The sequence below is a fragment of the Antennarius striatus genome, chromosome 1 (genome assembly GCF_040054535.1).
Source record: "Antennarius striatus isolate MH-2024 chromosome 1, ASM4005453v1, whole genome shotgun sequence".
Taxonomy (NCBI): Eukaryota; Metazoa; Chordata; class Actinopteri; order Lophiiformes; family Antennariidae; genus Antennarius; species Antennarius striatus.
The window spans coordinates 29,840,712-29,858,746 of NC_090776.1; the positions used below are offsets into that span (position 1 = coordinate 29,840,712).

The window sequence follows — 18,035 nt, forward strand, 5'->3', positions numbered from 1 at the left end:
GAGTTCCATTGAGGGGCTTTTCTTTTTTCTCTTTAGCAATAGTGGTTTATCAGTGCTCATGCTCATCTCTTCATCTAAAACTATTGTTGAAGCAATGAACCATGACCCAACCGCACAAATTAAGAAAGGACTTTAAAGAAATTGTTCGGCGGTTTTTCATTCTCACTCTAGATCTTTCGTTCTGCTAATCTAAAGAATGATCATTATCTAAAACTTTAATAATATCAGCCATACATCCAATCCTCATATCATCATATTAATCAATCAGCTCGTGAGATGATAGGTTCAGGATGAAGGAAGACAATCCATGATAGATGAAGGCAAAATGTTATATGAAACCATGCACCACGTGAGAAGCAACAGGAAGTACTGAACATGATAGGTTCATAAAATTGCTTAATTAATCCATAATCAGATATCAACTAATGATGAGAGTCCTCAGCATGTCTGGTTCTGCACAAATCATTGTACTAGACTTGAAGCCAGAAATGAGGAAATAAGAACATTAGTTTGAAGGCATGAGAGAACGAGACAGTGTGTAAAATAAATGTGCATACAAATACACATCTGTGTGTGTTCACAGATGTTCATCAACACATGTACGCATCAGTATGACTCATAATGAAGGCAGGAGTTGTAAAGGCAGAGTCAGTAGGAGTCCCCGACTAGTCCAATAATATCATCATTTTGATCTTTGCAACCGCTTTTCGCTTGAAGTCACAGCTCATCGTAAGCTACCAGATGACTGACGAACTGTAAGTGTCCACTGAGCACACACATTACACCCCCTCTGTAATTGAACATTATTTCTAATACCAATATTGTTAAATGAATGACTAACAAGTTTAAAATTACTTTTCAAGTTCAAGGAGAATAGATAATGCTAAAACTTAACCTTGGACGCTCGTGACGCTCATCCATCTATAATCTGGCAGGAACCCATACAGTGGTGAAACTCATTTATGCATGTTCATGCATCAACAATTCAATTTGGCATCCACGAAAAACATATTTTCCCAGGCGTGGATTCAAAATCTTCACTGCCAAACAAAGAGCAGCAATTATAGGAGTTGGAATCTTACAGGACGATGCAAGTTCATTGAATTCTAACATTTCCATCTACTGGTTTATGTAATCTCTGTGTAGAAAACCATAAAAGATACCAAAACATCTTAAATTACATTTAAAATGTATTGTACAATATTACATACAGCGCAATCACATTTAGGCTAGTATTGTATTTTAGTAATTTATCTATGTTTGTTGCTTATAAAAAAATAATAAAAAAATAATGTATGCACTGTTTTTACTTATTTTTAGTTTCTTTTTTCATGGTGGGGGCTACTAATGGTTTGGTTGTGACAAATATTCTCAAGAAATCCTCATCATAAGCATGTTGAATATGCTGAGATTATTTTGACATTGCAGCATTACTTATAAATATTTGCATTTCCTTGAACTCTAAATAAATTAAAACAGTGTGCCATTCAATACAGCCCAAACCTCCACCAAGGCCCAACATTCCTTTTCAATTCGATCAGGCCTTACCCCAAATAAAACTCATGGCCTTGCAACAACGGTTACAGAATTCATAACAGCCAGATTTAAATGTGGTGGATCCAGATATTTATTTTATCTCCACCTAATGGCATACACTCAAAACCAACCATCTGCATGTGGAATCTGCTGTTCTTCAAGACAAATAACAAATGCATTCTTCACTGAGAATTAATTTTTTTTTTATTACTACTGACCTGCTAGCCAAAAAACAGATAGAAGGGGGGTGGGGGGGGTGGGACCTCTATGCACAAGCTGCAAATTCTGAAGCTCACTGTCTCATTCAAATTTAAAGTAGGCTGCATATCAGAAATTGGGTGGAATTCCATTTTAAGATTAAATCTAACAGCATAATTCAAAAAAAGCACAGTGTAAAGTATTGCATGAGTGCTAAAACTACTTTACATCTGTTTTGATGTATATTCCACTAATACAATATGTGTAGCTGTCAGATACATCCACTCCACATTTGGGTAGGTCTTAGGGAACCAGAATAGAGAAGCACTGCATTCAATGATTCTGATCCAAAGGATGACTTGAAGGACATTTATTTTTTAATGTGCACTGATGACAAATCCAGCAAGTGTTCTCACATTGAGCACATGGTCTTCAAGGGGTCCTATGATGAAAATGCATTTTTCAGGTCTCAACATATACATAATGGCCCTCCCTAACCCTACCAACTAGGGATGTATAGTTGGCAGGGTTAGGTAACTCCACCACCACACAATGGTGGTGGAGTTACAATCTACTGATGAGAAAGTAGCTCCATGATTATGATATTAAAAAGTAACAGTTATACAATAAAAAATATGAGCGTAAAAACAAAAGTTACTGAAAATAAAGCGATCGTATAAATGCATGCGTACGGTTCTCGTGCACAGTGGTGTGTGTACACAATAACTGGGCATATAGCAGGTGTTGACAGAGGAAGCTCATTAACATTTAATGGCCAGCCCAGACAAACAGAGCGTTAGCCAGGGAGTTCATTTCAGCAATTTTTAATATAAGACACTAAGGACAACGGATCAGTTTGGGGCAATACATTTCAAATACAGTGTAGAATGACATTTGGCAGCTTTGTAAAATTAATTAAAAAGAGTATAATATGGGGCCTTTAAATCAACGGTGTTTCCCCCAGGTATGGTGAGACATGTTTTCATCTGCACAGGTTTTCTTACTGATGTCTGCAAAGGATCTACTTTTTTTTCCAGCCACGATGACCCAGATGACCGAAGCGAGAAGTTGAAAAAAAGTTGATACCATGGTGTGAGCAAATTCTCAATTCATCATATTTCAAAAATAAAGAACTCAAACCAGGTCAAATGATTGAGATAAGCTCCTTTTAAAGATTGGTCTAAATGGTTGATAAAGGGCAGACAAGATTAAAAAATGACCATTCAGCAGACTTCCATGAAACAATGTCGAAAGACTTTTTTTTTTGTATGAATCTCATCAATGGTGTGGATGCAGGATTTAATTTTTAAGTTCTTTAAAATTTTTACAGCCTTTTTTCTACATTATTTTCCTTCCTGAATGAAAAATGATCATCTACCACATATAGATGGTTGATTATAAGCATACACTGTAAATTTGTTAGAAATAGAGTTTTTTTAAAAAGGCTGGAACATACTGGTATGTTGGTAGTCTTCAAAAGTGGAAACAAACTAAAATTATAATCTTACAAAGACACAGAGTTGTTTTCTCATGCGACAATGAACCAATCCATCATCAGAGCTAAACACACATCAAGAGACGTCCTTGATGACATTCGCACAACTTTCACAACTTCTCTGAAAACAGCTCCCAACACTTTAGTGTTGATGTAAACTATAATTCTCTGATTCCTTACACCTGTAACACCTTCTGCATTTGTTCTTACAAATCTATCCTCTCCATTTCTTGCATCCATCCTCACCCCCCCCCCCCCCCCATCGCTCCTTCCTCTGTGGCCCACTTCTGCAGAGAGGCAATGGCAGCAGCAGCTTCAATAATTCACTTCCCCTCAGAACAGGTTGTGTTTGCATTGCAGGGCGCTGCAGGCGAGAACAGAGTGGGTGAGGAAGAGAGATTAAAAACAAGGAAAAATGAAGAATGAAGTCGCAATGGATGAAGACTTTGAATAAAAAGAAAAAAGTAAAAGTAAAAGAAAAAATACGGCTTAGGACGAAGCCTGTGGTGAGTAATCACAATGAGGGGGGGTGGGGGAGTATAGACAAAGGGAGATTGTTTTAGGGTAACATTGTGCCTTTTCTAGTACCTAAAAGGTTTGTCTTGAAAGGTGAGACAGAGGAAGATCACGGATGAGAGAAAGAGGGAATGTTGTTATCAGACAGATTCAAGCAGATTAAACTACATTCAACTAATTGACTGATAGTTGAAGATTTTAATCTATCATTTACTTTGGTAATGAAAGACCAGACATTCTGTGGCTCTAGATTGTCACATGGGGATATGTGCCAATATACATTTCTGTTGTATTAACTTGATCTGTTGGTGAATCAGACTACGGGACATTGTGACGTTTTTTTTTTAAATTTTAGTGCCAAACTACCCAAGATGCCAACAACCTTCTTGTGTGTTTGATTGTAATTTTGATTAAATGTGTAATTTCCAAAAAATAAAAATTTAACATGAAAGCTTTTCGAACATTGGAGCCAAAACAAATAAAGTTTAGGTTGATCCCACATTTCCTCTCAGACAGATTCCCTCTGCCTCTCTGATTTTCAGAACTCCTTGCTCTTTGTCTCGAGGGAAGTCTTTCTTCTTTCAGCTGCCCTGTATCTGGCCCTGCCCTTTTCAATGCCAGTCTCACAGTCTTTTTTTTTTTTTTTAATATACAGTGGTACCTCTACATACGAAATTAATTGGTTCCGGAAGAAATTCCGTAAGTAGAAAAGTACATAAGTAGACACGCGTTTTCCATGCAAATGCCCTAATCTGTTCCAAGCCCCAAAAAATTCTGACATAAATGCTTTATAAAGCATAAAAATGCATCAAAACATGTAACAAATACATGTAACAATTAGATTATTACACAATAAATGAGAGTTGTGCATAACGTAAAAAACAAAGAATAGAGTAAAGAATAAAATGACGGTCATTTACCTTTTAACTGCTGTCATTGTTGTTTGCCCTCTTTGGTTCATGCCCTCTTGCCCCACCATGAACAACAGAGTGAATTCCAGTCCTCCTCCTGAACTTCTCCAACCACCCACACGATGCCTTAAACTCCTTAAACGTCCTTTAGTTTTAATAACCTGGTGATTGTAGATGCATTACGGCCATATTCTTTGGTGAGATCAACCAAACGCATCCGTTTTTCAGGCTTTTCTATCATCTCTTAATTTGTTTGTACGGACAAAAAAACTGTCTTTTCCTCTTTTCTCCGTCGCTTTCTTGGGGTCCATAGCAAATACTAAGTAGAGGTACCACTGTATGGCCCTTTTACTCTGCAGTGTGTCCTTTTTCATTGTTCCATTTGTTTTCAATAGCCTCACCAATGTGTTCATACCTGAATTGTAAAGTCAATGATTAAATGAGGTGGTGAAAGTTGGAGAACCACAAGTCCATTCAGTTTTACATGCATTAAAAAATAAAACTTTTGATTCCTTTCTTTACCATCCCCCTAATGTACTCTTGCTACTGTCTGCATTATGACTGGTTATGAGATCAGCTGACATTTCAGAATATATTGGAGAGTATATCTGGTTTCTTTGGCACTGCAAGTGTGAAATTTACCTGATAACTTGCTTAATATCATCTCCTCAGTAGAAAAATGTCTGGAGAAATAGTGTCTTATGTCAAATAAGTGTCCTTACTGAGCCGAAGGCATTACAGAAATGAAAATAGCAGCTTTCATTTGTTTTGTGTCTTTTTTCACAGATCAAGTTTCTTATTCAGTAACATTTTTTTCCAATTTTCATCCCATTGGCCATCTTGATCTGAAAAACCATCGATTCTGACTGGCTGTGGAATGTTCTCGTCACAATTCATGTGAATAATACTCTGATTGCCCTGACATTTTCACATCTCGGTGACCCTGAGTGACTGCCGTCAACTGTAGTAGTGTTTCCTACCCAGGTTAACGTTTACCTTAAGTATACAAATAATGAGTTCTATGTGCCCTAAGAAATGGTAAGCAAGCAGGGAAACTGAAAGGTTTCCTAAAAGTAATGGATAAATTGTAGAAATCCAAAATCCATTTTAATGACACCGTCTAAAAACATGACAGTTGTTATGGATGATTGGGTTCGAACTTACATGATCAAGCAGCCGGAATATGTTAGCTAAAATATTCCTTTCAGATTCAGGCTCTGTGTGAACTACAGGCACAGTAGTTTGCATAAATATAGTACATTCACTGTCATTTTTCTGGTGTTGCCACATTCCTGCCACGTATAAAACTGCATCTCTTGTCAAATAAAATAAATAAAAAAGGTATTCAGATTGAAAATAATTGTCATGTTTCTCCCTATTTGTCATCAAGCCATTCTTCCCACAATGTGCCTTTCACAATAATTTCCTCAGGTTGTAGCTAGACCAGGCTTTCTGTTTGTTCCCCAGTGTCAGCTCGCCCCCCTGCTTCCCAAAGCTTGTCTGCAGCTTTCAACGACAGTGTGTGCTACGTCCTCTATATGCAGTAAGTGGAAAGGTGGGCTGTTACTTGCCGTTGAATCAGCAGATGATATGAAGAAGATGACAGAGCTTTGGAGGAGAGAGATGCAGGGTGAAGAAAGGATATATAGTGAGGCAAGAGGGGGAGGAGGAAGCAAAGGAGAAAAGTGATAGAGAGTTAAAGAGGTGTCTCTTTGAGAATGCAAAGAGAAAATTAGGATGGAATGAAGGTGGAATGAAGAGAATGGATACATTTGGTCCAATTTCCCAGCTATATGGCTGGGAAGGAAAAGCGGATCAGGGAGGAGAGGAAGAGAGGAATATGACAAGAACATCTTTCTTGACAGGTACAAGTTTAGTAAATGGGTAAAGACAGGATGAGGGAGGAGGAGAGGGATCAGGATGTGTAGCGGGTGGCAGGTAAATTGCTACACTGACAACACGGGGACTTTTTAACATATCCAACAGATTATACCCCATCGTCTCTGAGCCAGCTGAGACGCATGGAGAAAGACGGAAAAGGCTGAGAGCGGCGAGCTAAACATTTCAAACATTTCAAAGTGCCAGAATCTTTTCACTGAACCCATCATGAAAAAGATGAAGCAACTCTAAGAGAATAAGTACAGCAAATGAAAACCAAGGAGGGTAAGATCTATAACCAGCACGCATCTTTGATTTATTTGAGCACATGCATGTGCGGAAGCAGATGATAGATTTCCACAGCTGATCCCCTCCAGCTGTCAGAAAGTTTAGTTGAACACAACCGACTCCACAATCTGCTGTTGTTTTGCTGTTGTTTGGGGACTTTCAGCATGCACTACAGGAAAGCCAGAAAATATGGTGGCCCTGAAATATGTAGATTTAGCAGTATGTCTGTGCTTTTTGCCACTCAGTAAGTCGGAGCATATACCTGTATGATAAGGATTTCCTAGGCAGTCCGTGGTTATGTGTTTTTTTTTGCGAAATGACAAATAATTTGCCATGCTGAAGGTGTGACAGGCGGCAAGAATGGCTGCCAGATCCTTGTAGAATGTGAAACCCCAACATTTGTTCAGTGTGAGTCAACGATATCACAAATATTTTAAAGCTCTGTGAGGAGATTTACACCTAAAGTAAAAGCTTGGATAGTAAGTCAATGTCACCAGACAGGGTTTAAAAGGATAATTCACTTGACATCCAGTAAAATTCCAGACAGCCTTGTGGAGATTTTTGTTTGTTTATTTGTTAAACAAATGGAAATACTTTTGCTGCACTGACAAAAAAAGTTATCTCTTTTCTCTCATGATTGGTTTCATGCACACACAAGAAAGTGTTGGTTTAATGTAAGTAAAACTGTACTGTATGCGCGGTCTATTAACCAATTACTAAATAGGATGTTTCAGCAGACGTTAACAAATGAAACAAAACAAACAAGACGTGAGCTATGGTAACAAGCACATGTATAACATGTCAATGGGATAAATGTATGTCATGAAAACTTTGTTACTATGCTTAAAAAGTCATCATGTGAAACCAAAGCTAACCAGATCACATGTTAACACTGTCACAAAACCTCAGGTGCAACCTTGGTACGGACTTTCAGGTGTGAAAATTCCCTCAAAGCCCTACGAACAGACATAGTATGTCCTTATTTATGCAGGGTACGTCTGATATGGAAGTTGGGTAAAAGACTGTGAAAATCTGATTAATAAAGAACAGTAAAAATCAAAATGAGGTTGTCTTATTTTATATTGTGTTTTTAAATCCCTAACTGAAAGTATTTACAATGTAAATAAATTACCTCAACCTTTGTGTGTGATTTAGTCTTGGAAGCTAGTAAACCTGAAACCCTAACCCCCCCCAGTGCAAAAACCAAGAAGATGGATTCCTGACTTCTCCTCAAAAAATATAAACTCAATAGCGACTCTATAATTGTTGCTAAACAACAAAAGAAACAAAAACTTGCATAACTAATGTTAGAATTTCTAAAATAATCTAGTTGTTAAAGTAAAATGACGAGCAAAGAAGAGCCAAACCACAGAAGGGTAAATAGATGACAATGAAGAGGAGAGACAGCGACAGTGTGAGAGAAGTGCGGGAGGAGGCAGACGATCTCTGATGTAAGCCATGTACTTGCCGCTGTTCACAACCGTCCTGTCGGCTTCATGAATAAGTTAGACGCCAAATGTTCCTTCCTTCTTATGCCCATGCATGCTAGCACACACACACACACACACACACACACACACACACACTGCAAGTCCTTTTTCCTTCACTCTAAAGAGACCTGTATTAGGACAAACAGACAACACAGAACACATTTTGTCTCTGACAGCTTTGCTTCAGTAGATTTAATGTATTCTATATTAAATTGCCAAGAAACATGGGCACACAGCTGTGAATATTCCCTCCTGAAGCTAAGCTAGTAAGAGGTGCTCGATAATGTCAGTGTGACAGAGGAGTGGAGAGGTGGAAAGTGAATCCTTGTGGCCATTTATTCCCCCTCACAGACAGACGCACAAAAATAATAAGGAGCATATTCATACAACTAACTGAATGACTAATGGTTTATTTGACAAGGTTGTGACACTGGTTTGGGCTGGGAACGTGAAAGCATGAAGCGTGTTTTCTGATGCGTTATCGTTTGATTAAAGAGGAAATCCTTGATCATAGTTAATCAATATTGTTGTATTTGCATGTAAAATAAGGGATTGCATAAGAAAATGTCCTTGTGTGATATTTCCCAAGTAAAACTACATCTTAAATTGGTTTTCCTTTTAGTAAAAGAATAACGAGTTACTCAACAGATGACACTGGAATACATGTTAATTTTTAATGGCTGTAACCTTGTAATGTAACCAGTTAAATTTAAAATTGATGTTACCCCATCACTTTTCATAGGGCACCCACATCATTCTGTTATACTCTGGACCACTCTACTCCAAAAAGGTTTGTGGAGACCTCTTCGCTTAATTCATCTCTCTATGATGCACAGATAAGAGTGGGTGAGAGTGAAGTAATAATCTATGAGTTCAACAGAAGGTAAAAGCAGTCGGAGTCATTTGTGCACACAAAAAATCTGTATGTGCATGAGAAAGTTAGCGTGGGCTCTTGTGTGTGGATATAATCTGCATTACCAAGAAACTTGTTATCCAAGAAAGTTCAAAGTACAGTAGATGTGATTATATCAAACTAAGTAACCCATCTATTTTTCTACTAATTAAGAGAGAACACATTTTTGAGCGCTGACATGACAGTGGTGTCGATATTGATATCCGCAAGATGTTTTAAGGAACAGGTTTCCTGAAATGTCAAACAGTTCCTTTAAACTGCAGGTTCCTGTAATTTCTCTGAAATCTTAATAGAGCCTAGTGATGTACAATCTTTCATTCTTCTGTCTATCTCAGATAAACTAATCCTGTGTAAGAAAAAAAAAAGAAATAAAAAAGCTTTACATCAGGTAGAGTACCCGGCTACTGCCCCATACATTGACTGAGAGAAATACAAGGGCTGGCAGTCTGCTTACTCTTCCATGTGAACACATACAGTTCATGTATACGTATATTAAATAGACTTGCGATACTATGCTTTGTAAGGAGGTGTATTACTGTCTCACTCAGAGCCCCAGAGTGTCAGAATACCCACCTCCACCTGCCGTCTTGTGCCCACCCAGAGCTTAGAATGAAGCTGGTGGGAGACAGGGTGATAAATCAGACCTCTGTTATTGTTGCCTCGCCACTCTTATACTTTAGACCTAAGTAGCAAGGCTAATGTAAAACACAGTCAACATATCACTTTGGCAAAGGGCCCAATGCTCTGCTGTGACCTGTGGGTTAATAGAAATGTTGTTAGGCTTTTATATCCAGTCAGCAAGACGGAGAGGAGAGGAGAGGAGAGGAGAGGAGAGGAGAGGAGAGGAGAGGAGAGGAGAGGAGAGGAGAGGACTGTGTGTGTTACTGCCGTCAAGATGTGACCTTTTTAATTTTAAGGAAGCAGAGGCTCCAGCGTCACACAACCGACTATATTAACAGGAAGGGAAAAGATGGGAGCAAGACAAGATCATTATAGCAGCATGTGCAGTAAAATCTTTAGCAGAAAGGATAACATCAGGCAGACTGGCAAAGAGGAGCAGAGACATAAGGAGATGAGAAGACAGAAGATGGTGAGAAGGAGCAGATAGACACCACCACTGGAGTCTAATGAGTGGTTAACAATTGTTTGATTATCAATTTTTAATTGTGAAGGACAATTCAAAATCTATGCTAAATTACAAACAATAAAGGCATTTGACAATGCCATTATCTCGCATCTTTTGTTTTTTTTGAGCAGTTCCTCTCATCCTCTGGCGCTGTACATAATATAGTATTCAGGCCTCCAGGCAGGAAGCACAGATTTTTTTCTCTTTTCGTGATCACTGATAAGTAGAAATTATTCTATTAAATTAAACTGTCTCTATCCATCTATCTATCCATTTATCTATCAAGTGATTGATCAGAAAAAAAGCAGGTGGGTACCACCAATAACCATTATCCATTCAAAAGCTGCAGACATTACTGTTTAACATTCATGTAGAGTAAGTAAGAGGCATTGGTGAACAGTGTGTGTGTGTGTGTGTGTGTGTGTGTGTGTGTGTGTGTGTGTGTGTGTGTGTGTGTGTGTGTGTGTGAGTTAGTGAGCATGAGTATGCACGCACCTGTGAGTGTTGCAGTCAGTAAAATACAGCAAAGAGGTACAGAGTGGGTGGAGAATGGTAGGTGTGAGATTGTAGGAGGTTAAAGATTATCAGTATTTTCTAGTATAATGCTTCAGTCTCTTTCCATCACTGTCTCCGATCCCCTCCATTGCCTCCGAGTTGCCAATAAATTATGGATGCTTATTAGAAAAGGGCAATATTCAGCATCCAAAATGAAGTCAACTGCAAGAGACATGAAAGAGACACAAACCGAAATTGCTGCTGTAGGAGAGGAAGAGTTAAAGGGGAACCGGTGTCCAAGCCGGCTAATCTGGACCTTTCTTGGTTACAGACTTTCAACCCATGCGACTTTGTGAGCTATTGTACCACACTAACTAAAAATCCACATTGAGATACTCAAATGTTATGTGCTCATCCACACACACACATGCATGCAGCCTCCAAATAAATTAAATATCAATATACACAGTGGCTTTAATTATTCCTTGGGCTATATCTTCAAAGGGATTTAAATTTGTACACAATATGGGTTTATTTCACTTTTTTACTTTCCGACTCTCTTTTGTTCTACGGCCAGTTTGCAAGGTCTCAACACTCCTGCTGTATATGCATTGCTCAAATCTATAAAAAGAAAACAGTCTTAACCAAACTCATTGATTTAAGTTTGTTAAATTTCCGGTTAACAAACACATAATGACGCATCATATTGCTGGCTGATGCAGTTTGGACTCCATCTGCAGCACGAGATAATGGTTTCGTGTGAGCATGTCAAGCAATCAATGCTTCGGTGTCCAAGAACTCTGCTGCTTCATCATGTAATATGATGAGGCATGAAACAGATGAGAAGACACTTTTCCGGTACATTTTATCTGGATTGATGTTGTAACCATTGAGTCATTCTGTAGAATTCTCTGAACTCCTCTTAATCCTTTAGCATTTTTTAAATTTGCACATATGATTGTCGCATTATGCTTGTAATTCCCGGGATTAAAGTATATCCAGTTTGAATGAAACTTGAAAGTTATATGTACAGTACTCAGGGATGAATCAGTGCATAGTAATACATATAAAAAGCTTAACAGGCTTAACTATAAAACAGCATCAAGACAAGGAGAAGCTCTAGAATAAACATGTGCAACAAATGCTTTATCTTAAAAATGAAGACAAGCAGCTCTTCTTCTTTTTTTCATTTGAAAGACAGCATTGACCTTCCTTGGCACACCTGTTCATCTGATCCCTCCATGATCGACAGGTGCCACAATGTTTTTGACAGCCTATCAATATTCACAGAAATCCAACCAATAGTTCACCACCGCAAGAGTGACTGAAACACAAGTCCCTGTCGAGCCAACAAACTGTCGCACAGGAGAAACATGCACCTAACGTACAAATAAGGCCCACTCACAATAGCATGCATGCACAAACACGCAAGCAGAGACTCTCAATTCTGCAGGCAAATTCACTTCACATCTGGCATTTGGCACATGAGCTCACACTCACATGTGCAAAACACCTGCAAAAACAGACTCACAGGCATAGGCTGAAGAAAATTCATGCGTCCGAACGCACTCTGGAGAAGTCTACAGTAAATGAACCTCACAGCCATCCAAAGGGCTGACATCAATCATGCACGCTTATGCTGCTCAGCTCCCGACGGACGGCCGGGCGCATCTGTCTACTAGAGCAAGTGCTAAACAATTCCAAAGTGGAGGAAACCATTTAATGGTTATGTGCATACACAGTGAACACACTTGCCAGATTTGTTGGCTTTCTTCCCAACATATTCCCTCATGTTCCTTTGCTGAAACTGTGCAAATTGTGAAAAGATTAGTTCTTACTGAATGAGTCTTTTTAGTGATGATGATTTGCTTACATGAAAGAGTTACACACAGCTGAGCGGAATCATCACACGGGCCACATGGAAAACCCTGGGCCTGTCACTATGGTTCCCTGAAAGCTTTTGGGATTTTTCCCTCCTTCAGAAGAGACTGGATGGATTCTGTTGCACATACAACATGTAATGTAAGCTTTAAAAGTGGAAAAAATAATAATTTCATAGAGTGTGCAGTCACTGGAATTGACTTTATAACCCATCTGCTTCATCCTTGCATATATATTACAGAGTCAAAGCACAAATTCTACATGACAATCACCCTGCTTAGAATACCTGTTGAGAAAGTTATTATAGAAAATACAGTGAACACAAGAATGCATAATATCAAACTGAATATGTGAACACTGCAAGATACTGGAACTACATCAGAAAAGTCACTTCATAAATAGATACAATCTGCATGTTCTTGTAAAACTATTGTTAGCCAAACAAGTACAAGCACATCTTTTCAAATTCTGTTATTTTACTGAAATGCCACATTTATGTCCCTACATATAACCACCAGGTGTAACCATCAACTTCAGAGGAAGATGGAGGGGAGAGGTTCTCTTCAATACTTGTGCATAATTATTATTATTATTATTTCTGTTGTTACTGTATATGTGCATGTGTGTCACTCCCCCACTACTGGCCTGAGGTGCTGATCATTTATTTTAAATGAGAATGAGTATGAACCGACATTCGTATGTCAATGAACATACTCATAATGAAGAAAAATCTTCACTGGTGTCCCACCTCCCCCAACCACGTGCGTGCACACACACACACACACACACACACACACATTTGGGAGTGAAAGAAAACTACAGACATGGTAGAGAACTCACACAGGATTGGGAAGATCATACCAACTCATACATACCAAGAGCATACCAAGGAATCAAATCAGGAAGCTTCGAATTCATGTTCAATTTTTTTTAATTTATACAAGCTTCGAATGTTGAATGTGTTTCATGAGACACATGAAACACATGTATTCATAATATTTTGTTCAATTGTGCATTTATATCAAAATAAAAATACCCCCCTTATAAATATATATATTAGGTATATATAGTCCTGTGATCAGGCACAGAAATGTAACACTGTTAATATTTCATTGTTAAGGAAAAGGAAAACTTTAAGAAAAGCTTTAATTAATACGAAAACTTGCTTGTGCTTTTTATTCTAAACTTCTGCTACATATAGTTTGTGATAATTGATTCCCTGGAGCGTATTCACTCAGCTTTAAAAAAAAAAAAAACTTATGTAAATCATTTTCTTATGTGGGTGATCAAAAATATTGATCTGAGTCTAACACTGCATCTGCTCTGCAAATAGACATTTAACAAAGATAACATGCCTGATCAACGTCTATCAAGTGCAGGTCTAAAATAACAACACTAGGTTGAATCTAGTTTAAATTCCATTCTTTCTAAACACAGACATGGATGCAAATAATTTAATTGGTTGAACAGTCAGACAAAAGGGTGAATTCACTCATAAGACACTTTTCCTCTTCCTTGACACAGATTAAGACATTTCCATAATAAATGAAGGAACAAACTGGTGTGTAAAAAAATCCCCAAAATGAAGGACATTAAGTGTGTAATGTCCACACACATATACACCTGTTGTGAGGAAATAAATCCCTTGAATGTAACAGTGATTTCAAAAAAGATTTATAGCAAATACAACTTTTATCAACGTTTGTACAGCTCACACCTGCTGGTAAAACATTATCCCAGACAAGCAAATGGGATTCGACTAAAACTGCCACAATCTTTTCTTTTTTTTTTTATTGTAAGGACATGCGTGACACTTTCTGCAAAAATAGATAGTGGGAAAAAATAAACTTATGGGGATCATATCTTGGCTCTGTCACAGTACACTAACATTGCTCTGTCTGTGGCAGTGAAACTAACAAGAAAAAATATTATATTATTTATAAGGGCATCAACATGATGCTTCAAAAAGGTTTCCTGTTGTGGTCATAAGAAAACGTATCCAGAAATGGTTTGGGCTGTCTCCGTCCAGGCCAGTTCTAATTTACCCTGCGCATGAAGCACCCTAGTGGTATAAACCTGTTTAGTTAACAAGAACCTCTAAATGGGTCTATATGTGTCAACACATGACAGACTGTCATCCGTCCTCAGTGGGATGGCAGGCTGCAGGATTGTTTATGACAACAGCTCTCTATGCTACTATGACTAAACAGACCTTGTTCTCAATGGCTGCCACATGCCTTCAAACATCAGAATCAATGCATTAAAGCTGACAGATCAGTTTGCATGTTTGCTTTGCCCAAAGGGACAGGATGGGTATGTATCTGAACAGGTGCCGGTAGCTGAAGGAAGTGAGCCTCTGTTGTGATGGCGTTCAGCGAATCAGACTCCAGAAGAGGACAAAATCTCTGCCTTATTCTCAAAAGCACAGTGTGACTGTCCTGTTTAACCTGACAAAGAGAGTCTCATCTCAGGGATCTCTGTCTGTAATATCCACCTCTAGAAATTGTGTTTGTGCGTGTGTGTTGTGTAGTGTAGTGTAGTGTACGTATCAACAACATATTATCCTTTCAGCATCAATATGTGCATGTATGTATTCAATCAAATTGCGGGATGCCCAAGTACATCATGTTACGTTTACACGGCTTGATACAAAAGACGACCTGTAACGATTATCGATGTGTGTGACAGATCTACTCGTGTGTTTGATGAACTAAATTTATTTTATTATTATTTCTTCTTGTTGTTCATCAGATGTGACTGTTTTTAAAAATAATAACCAAGAAAAAAAATTAGGAAATGTTTCTCTATTTGGCAGAGAGATCTGATGAGAGCTCAATGAAATTTCAGTGTCTGATAATCTAGTGTAGTCCTAATGTACGGATAACACAGTGGACAAACAATTCAGTAATAATCAAGTCTTCAGCCAATAATTCAAATCTGTTGTACTAAATAAATAAAGGACCCATATGTTGTATTGGATTTACAGTTAAGTGGATCCCCCCTACACTGTGGTGCCTTTACAGTCACCTCCAGTAACTTCTGTGCAGTAATATCTCTTCTAGTTCATGTTTTACTGTCGATCCCCTCAAAACTATTCTGCCAGTAGTTGGAACTTCTGTCGTCACACTGTTTGGTCTGGAAACACGGACAATAAGTGGCGCAGAGAAGCCTTTAGTTCAGGTCTATTAACTGGATCCATGAACGCTCGTAGCTCAGTCAGCCTGAACTAATAGGGCACCGATGAACTAATAGCAGGAAAACGCGCAACATGTCCTTACCGTAAACCCCTTGGCCCAAGGTCAGAGGGCAGACGCTAGAAAATAACAAAATCCAGAAAAGCTCCATGTTTACCTCAGCTCCCTCATAACCTAGGAGAGAAGGAGAGAGATGATGAGAGGGGGACAGCAAAACATTAGGGGACAAACGACTTGATTGAGTGATTGTTATCTGAGGGGTAGGAAAGGTCCGCTTGATTGTTTTTTGGTGTGTGTTTTTTTGTTTGATTGATTGATTGATTGATTGATTGATTGTTTCATGTTCAGCGATGTCCCCTTCAACCCTTTAAGCCGTGAAAAGACTATTAAAGAGGAATCTGGTGGACAGTTCGCATCGTTTCATTCCATTTAAATGGCGCGTAATTCAATCACAAACGGTGGCTTAGGGAAAGTTTACGCACTGGGCTGTGTGCGTCACGGACACGGAGACTGACGGAACGGGTCTCCGCTTTGCGGGACTAAACCGCGCTCATCCGTCCTGGTGCCGCGGGGGGGGGGGGGGTTAGGACCGCAGAAAGGGAAAGGATTCGCTACAAGTGGGGCCGTGTGTTGTATCGTAGACCCCACCCACACTGTCCACCTCTCCTTCACAGTATAATCATTAAAAAATATGTTGTTTGTTACCGATTTTCATTTTACGCATCACTGTCGGTCACGTGTTTAATAATTATAGCTTCAGAGAATAATCTTTGGAAAATCATGTAGAATAAGGCAAAACTGGCAGCTAGAGTCAGGGGGGTGCACTTAACTCTTCTGCCCGATCATCAGGATCCCCCCCACCCCTCCTCTGACGTCTGCCCTCCACATTTGGCCCCCATTAGCAGCGTGATCAAAGTTTCATTCAATTACACATGTGAGTTAGTTTAGTGATTGTCTTGATTGTTCAGATATGTCGGCAATGTTGGAAATGTAAAAGGTATTGAGGAGAAATGGGGGGGGGGGGCAGCCACAACTTGAGTGTCACCGGTGAGGTTCATTAACTGTAATTAAAACCTGAGTCTGCTCTAGAACATAGCAGAAAATCCAATAGACCGCTCTCTCCTGGGGTGTTAACTGATGTATTTACGTTTAAACAATTTTAGAAACACCGAAGAGCCATTACAGAGACTCACACAGTCCAGGAAAAAAATATTTAAAAATTATATATATATATATATATATATATATATATATATAATATATGCACACACACACAGAGGTGGTGTCAATGCATCCATGTTGTACCGGTTGTCTCTACCTTGTCTCCGAGGCGCCTTCCTTTGACTCAGTCTGATAACCGGAGCAGCGAACACTGTTCGCGGCTTCGCCAAGAGGATTCCTTCGCTCTCCGTGAGCCCAACCAGTTTTTCTCCCCACAAATTCGTTAAAGTTTTATATCTTCCTCCAGTTAGACAGTTCCACAGAGTGCAGTGAAGACTTTTCTAGGCTCCGAGACCTTTCAAATTACTTCCTTAAACTTTTATTTTGCGCACAGAGGAGCTGATAGCGGAATCTTAACGCCACACGGTTCCACAAAAGAGTCTTTCTTCCCAAAGGTAAAAAATAAATAAAAATAAAACCACGTTCCTTTTGGAAAAACTCATGCATGGATAGTTTGGCAAAAATAATGCTGTGAACCCCGTCCTGTTTTTTTGTACCTTATCCGTGCCACTGATAATACGCAGTGGAATGGTTCACTTTACTGTCTCTGTGCCTCTGATCTGTGAGACTCCAGGAGCCCCTCATCCATGAGCTCCCCTCCTCTCTTTGAATCAGCCCTGTGTCTGTGGACTCCCAGTCATACTGGCCAAGCGGAGTATGTGCGCTGACTGAGAACGACCGCCCCTGTCTGTGAAGGGAGAGAGAGGGCTGCAGATAGGCGAGGGGAGGGGGGACAGAGGCTTACACATACCGGTAAGCGCTCAAGCCTCACAGATCCAGACTTAACAGGTTGTCAAAAGACCAACATCACCCTCTTCTCCCCACCCTCTCCATCCTCGTCCCGTCTTTTATTCGCTGTGGACTAAGATTTGAATTCTTTAGGGCGACACAGG

At 39.2% G+C, this 18,035-nt stretch overlaps 1 protein-coding gene across 11 annotated transcripts in view; it reads right to left on the bottom strand.

The window, feature by feature from the left end:
- The window catches only part of LOC137593845 (MAM domain-containing glycosylphosphatidylinositol anchor protein 1), a 159,270-nt gene extending 141,508 nt beyond the window's left edge, over nucleotides 1-17,762 (bottom strand). For all 11 annotated transcript variants that reach the window (XR_011035173.1, XR_011035172.1, XR_011035169.1 and 8 more), the window contains exons 1-2: nucleotides 17,240-17,762; nucleotides 16,006-16,095 (exon numbers count right to left, since the gene is read on the bottom strand). Coding sequence is in view for 6 of the 11 variants with exons in the window: in XM_068312965.1 (XP_068169066.1) it covers nucleotides 16,006-16,072 (67 nt within the window). In the remaining 5 variants the exon portion in view is untranslated. The remainder of the gene's footprint in view (nucleotides 1-16,005; nucleotides 16,096-17,239) is intronic.
- Nucleotides 17,763-18,035: the final 273 nt, after the last annotated feature.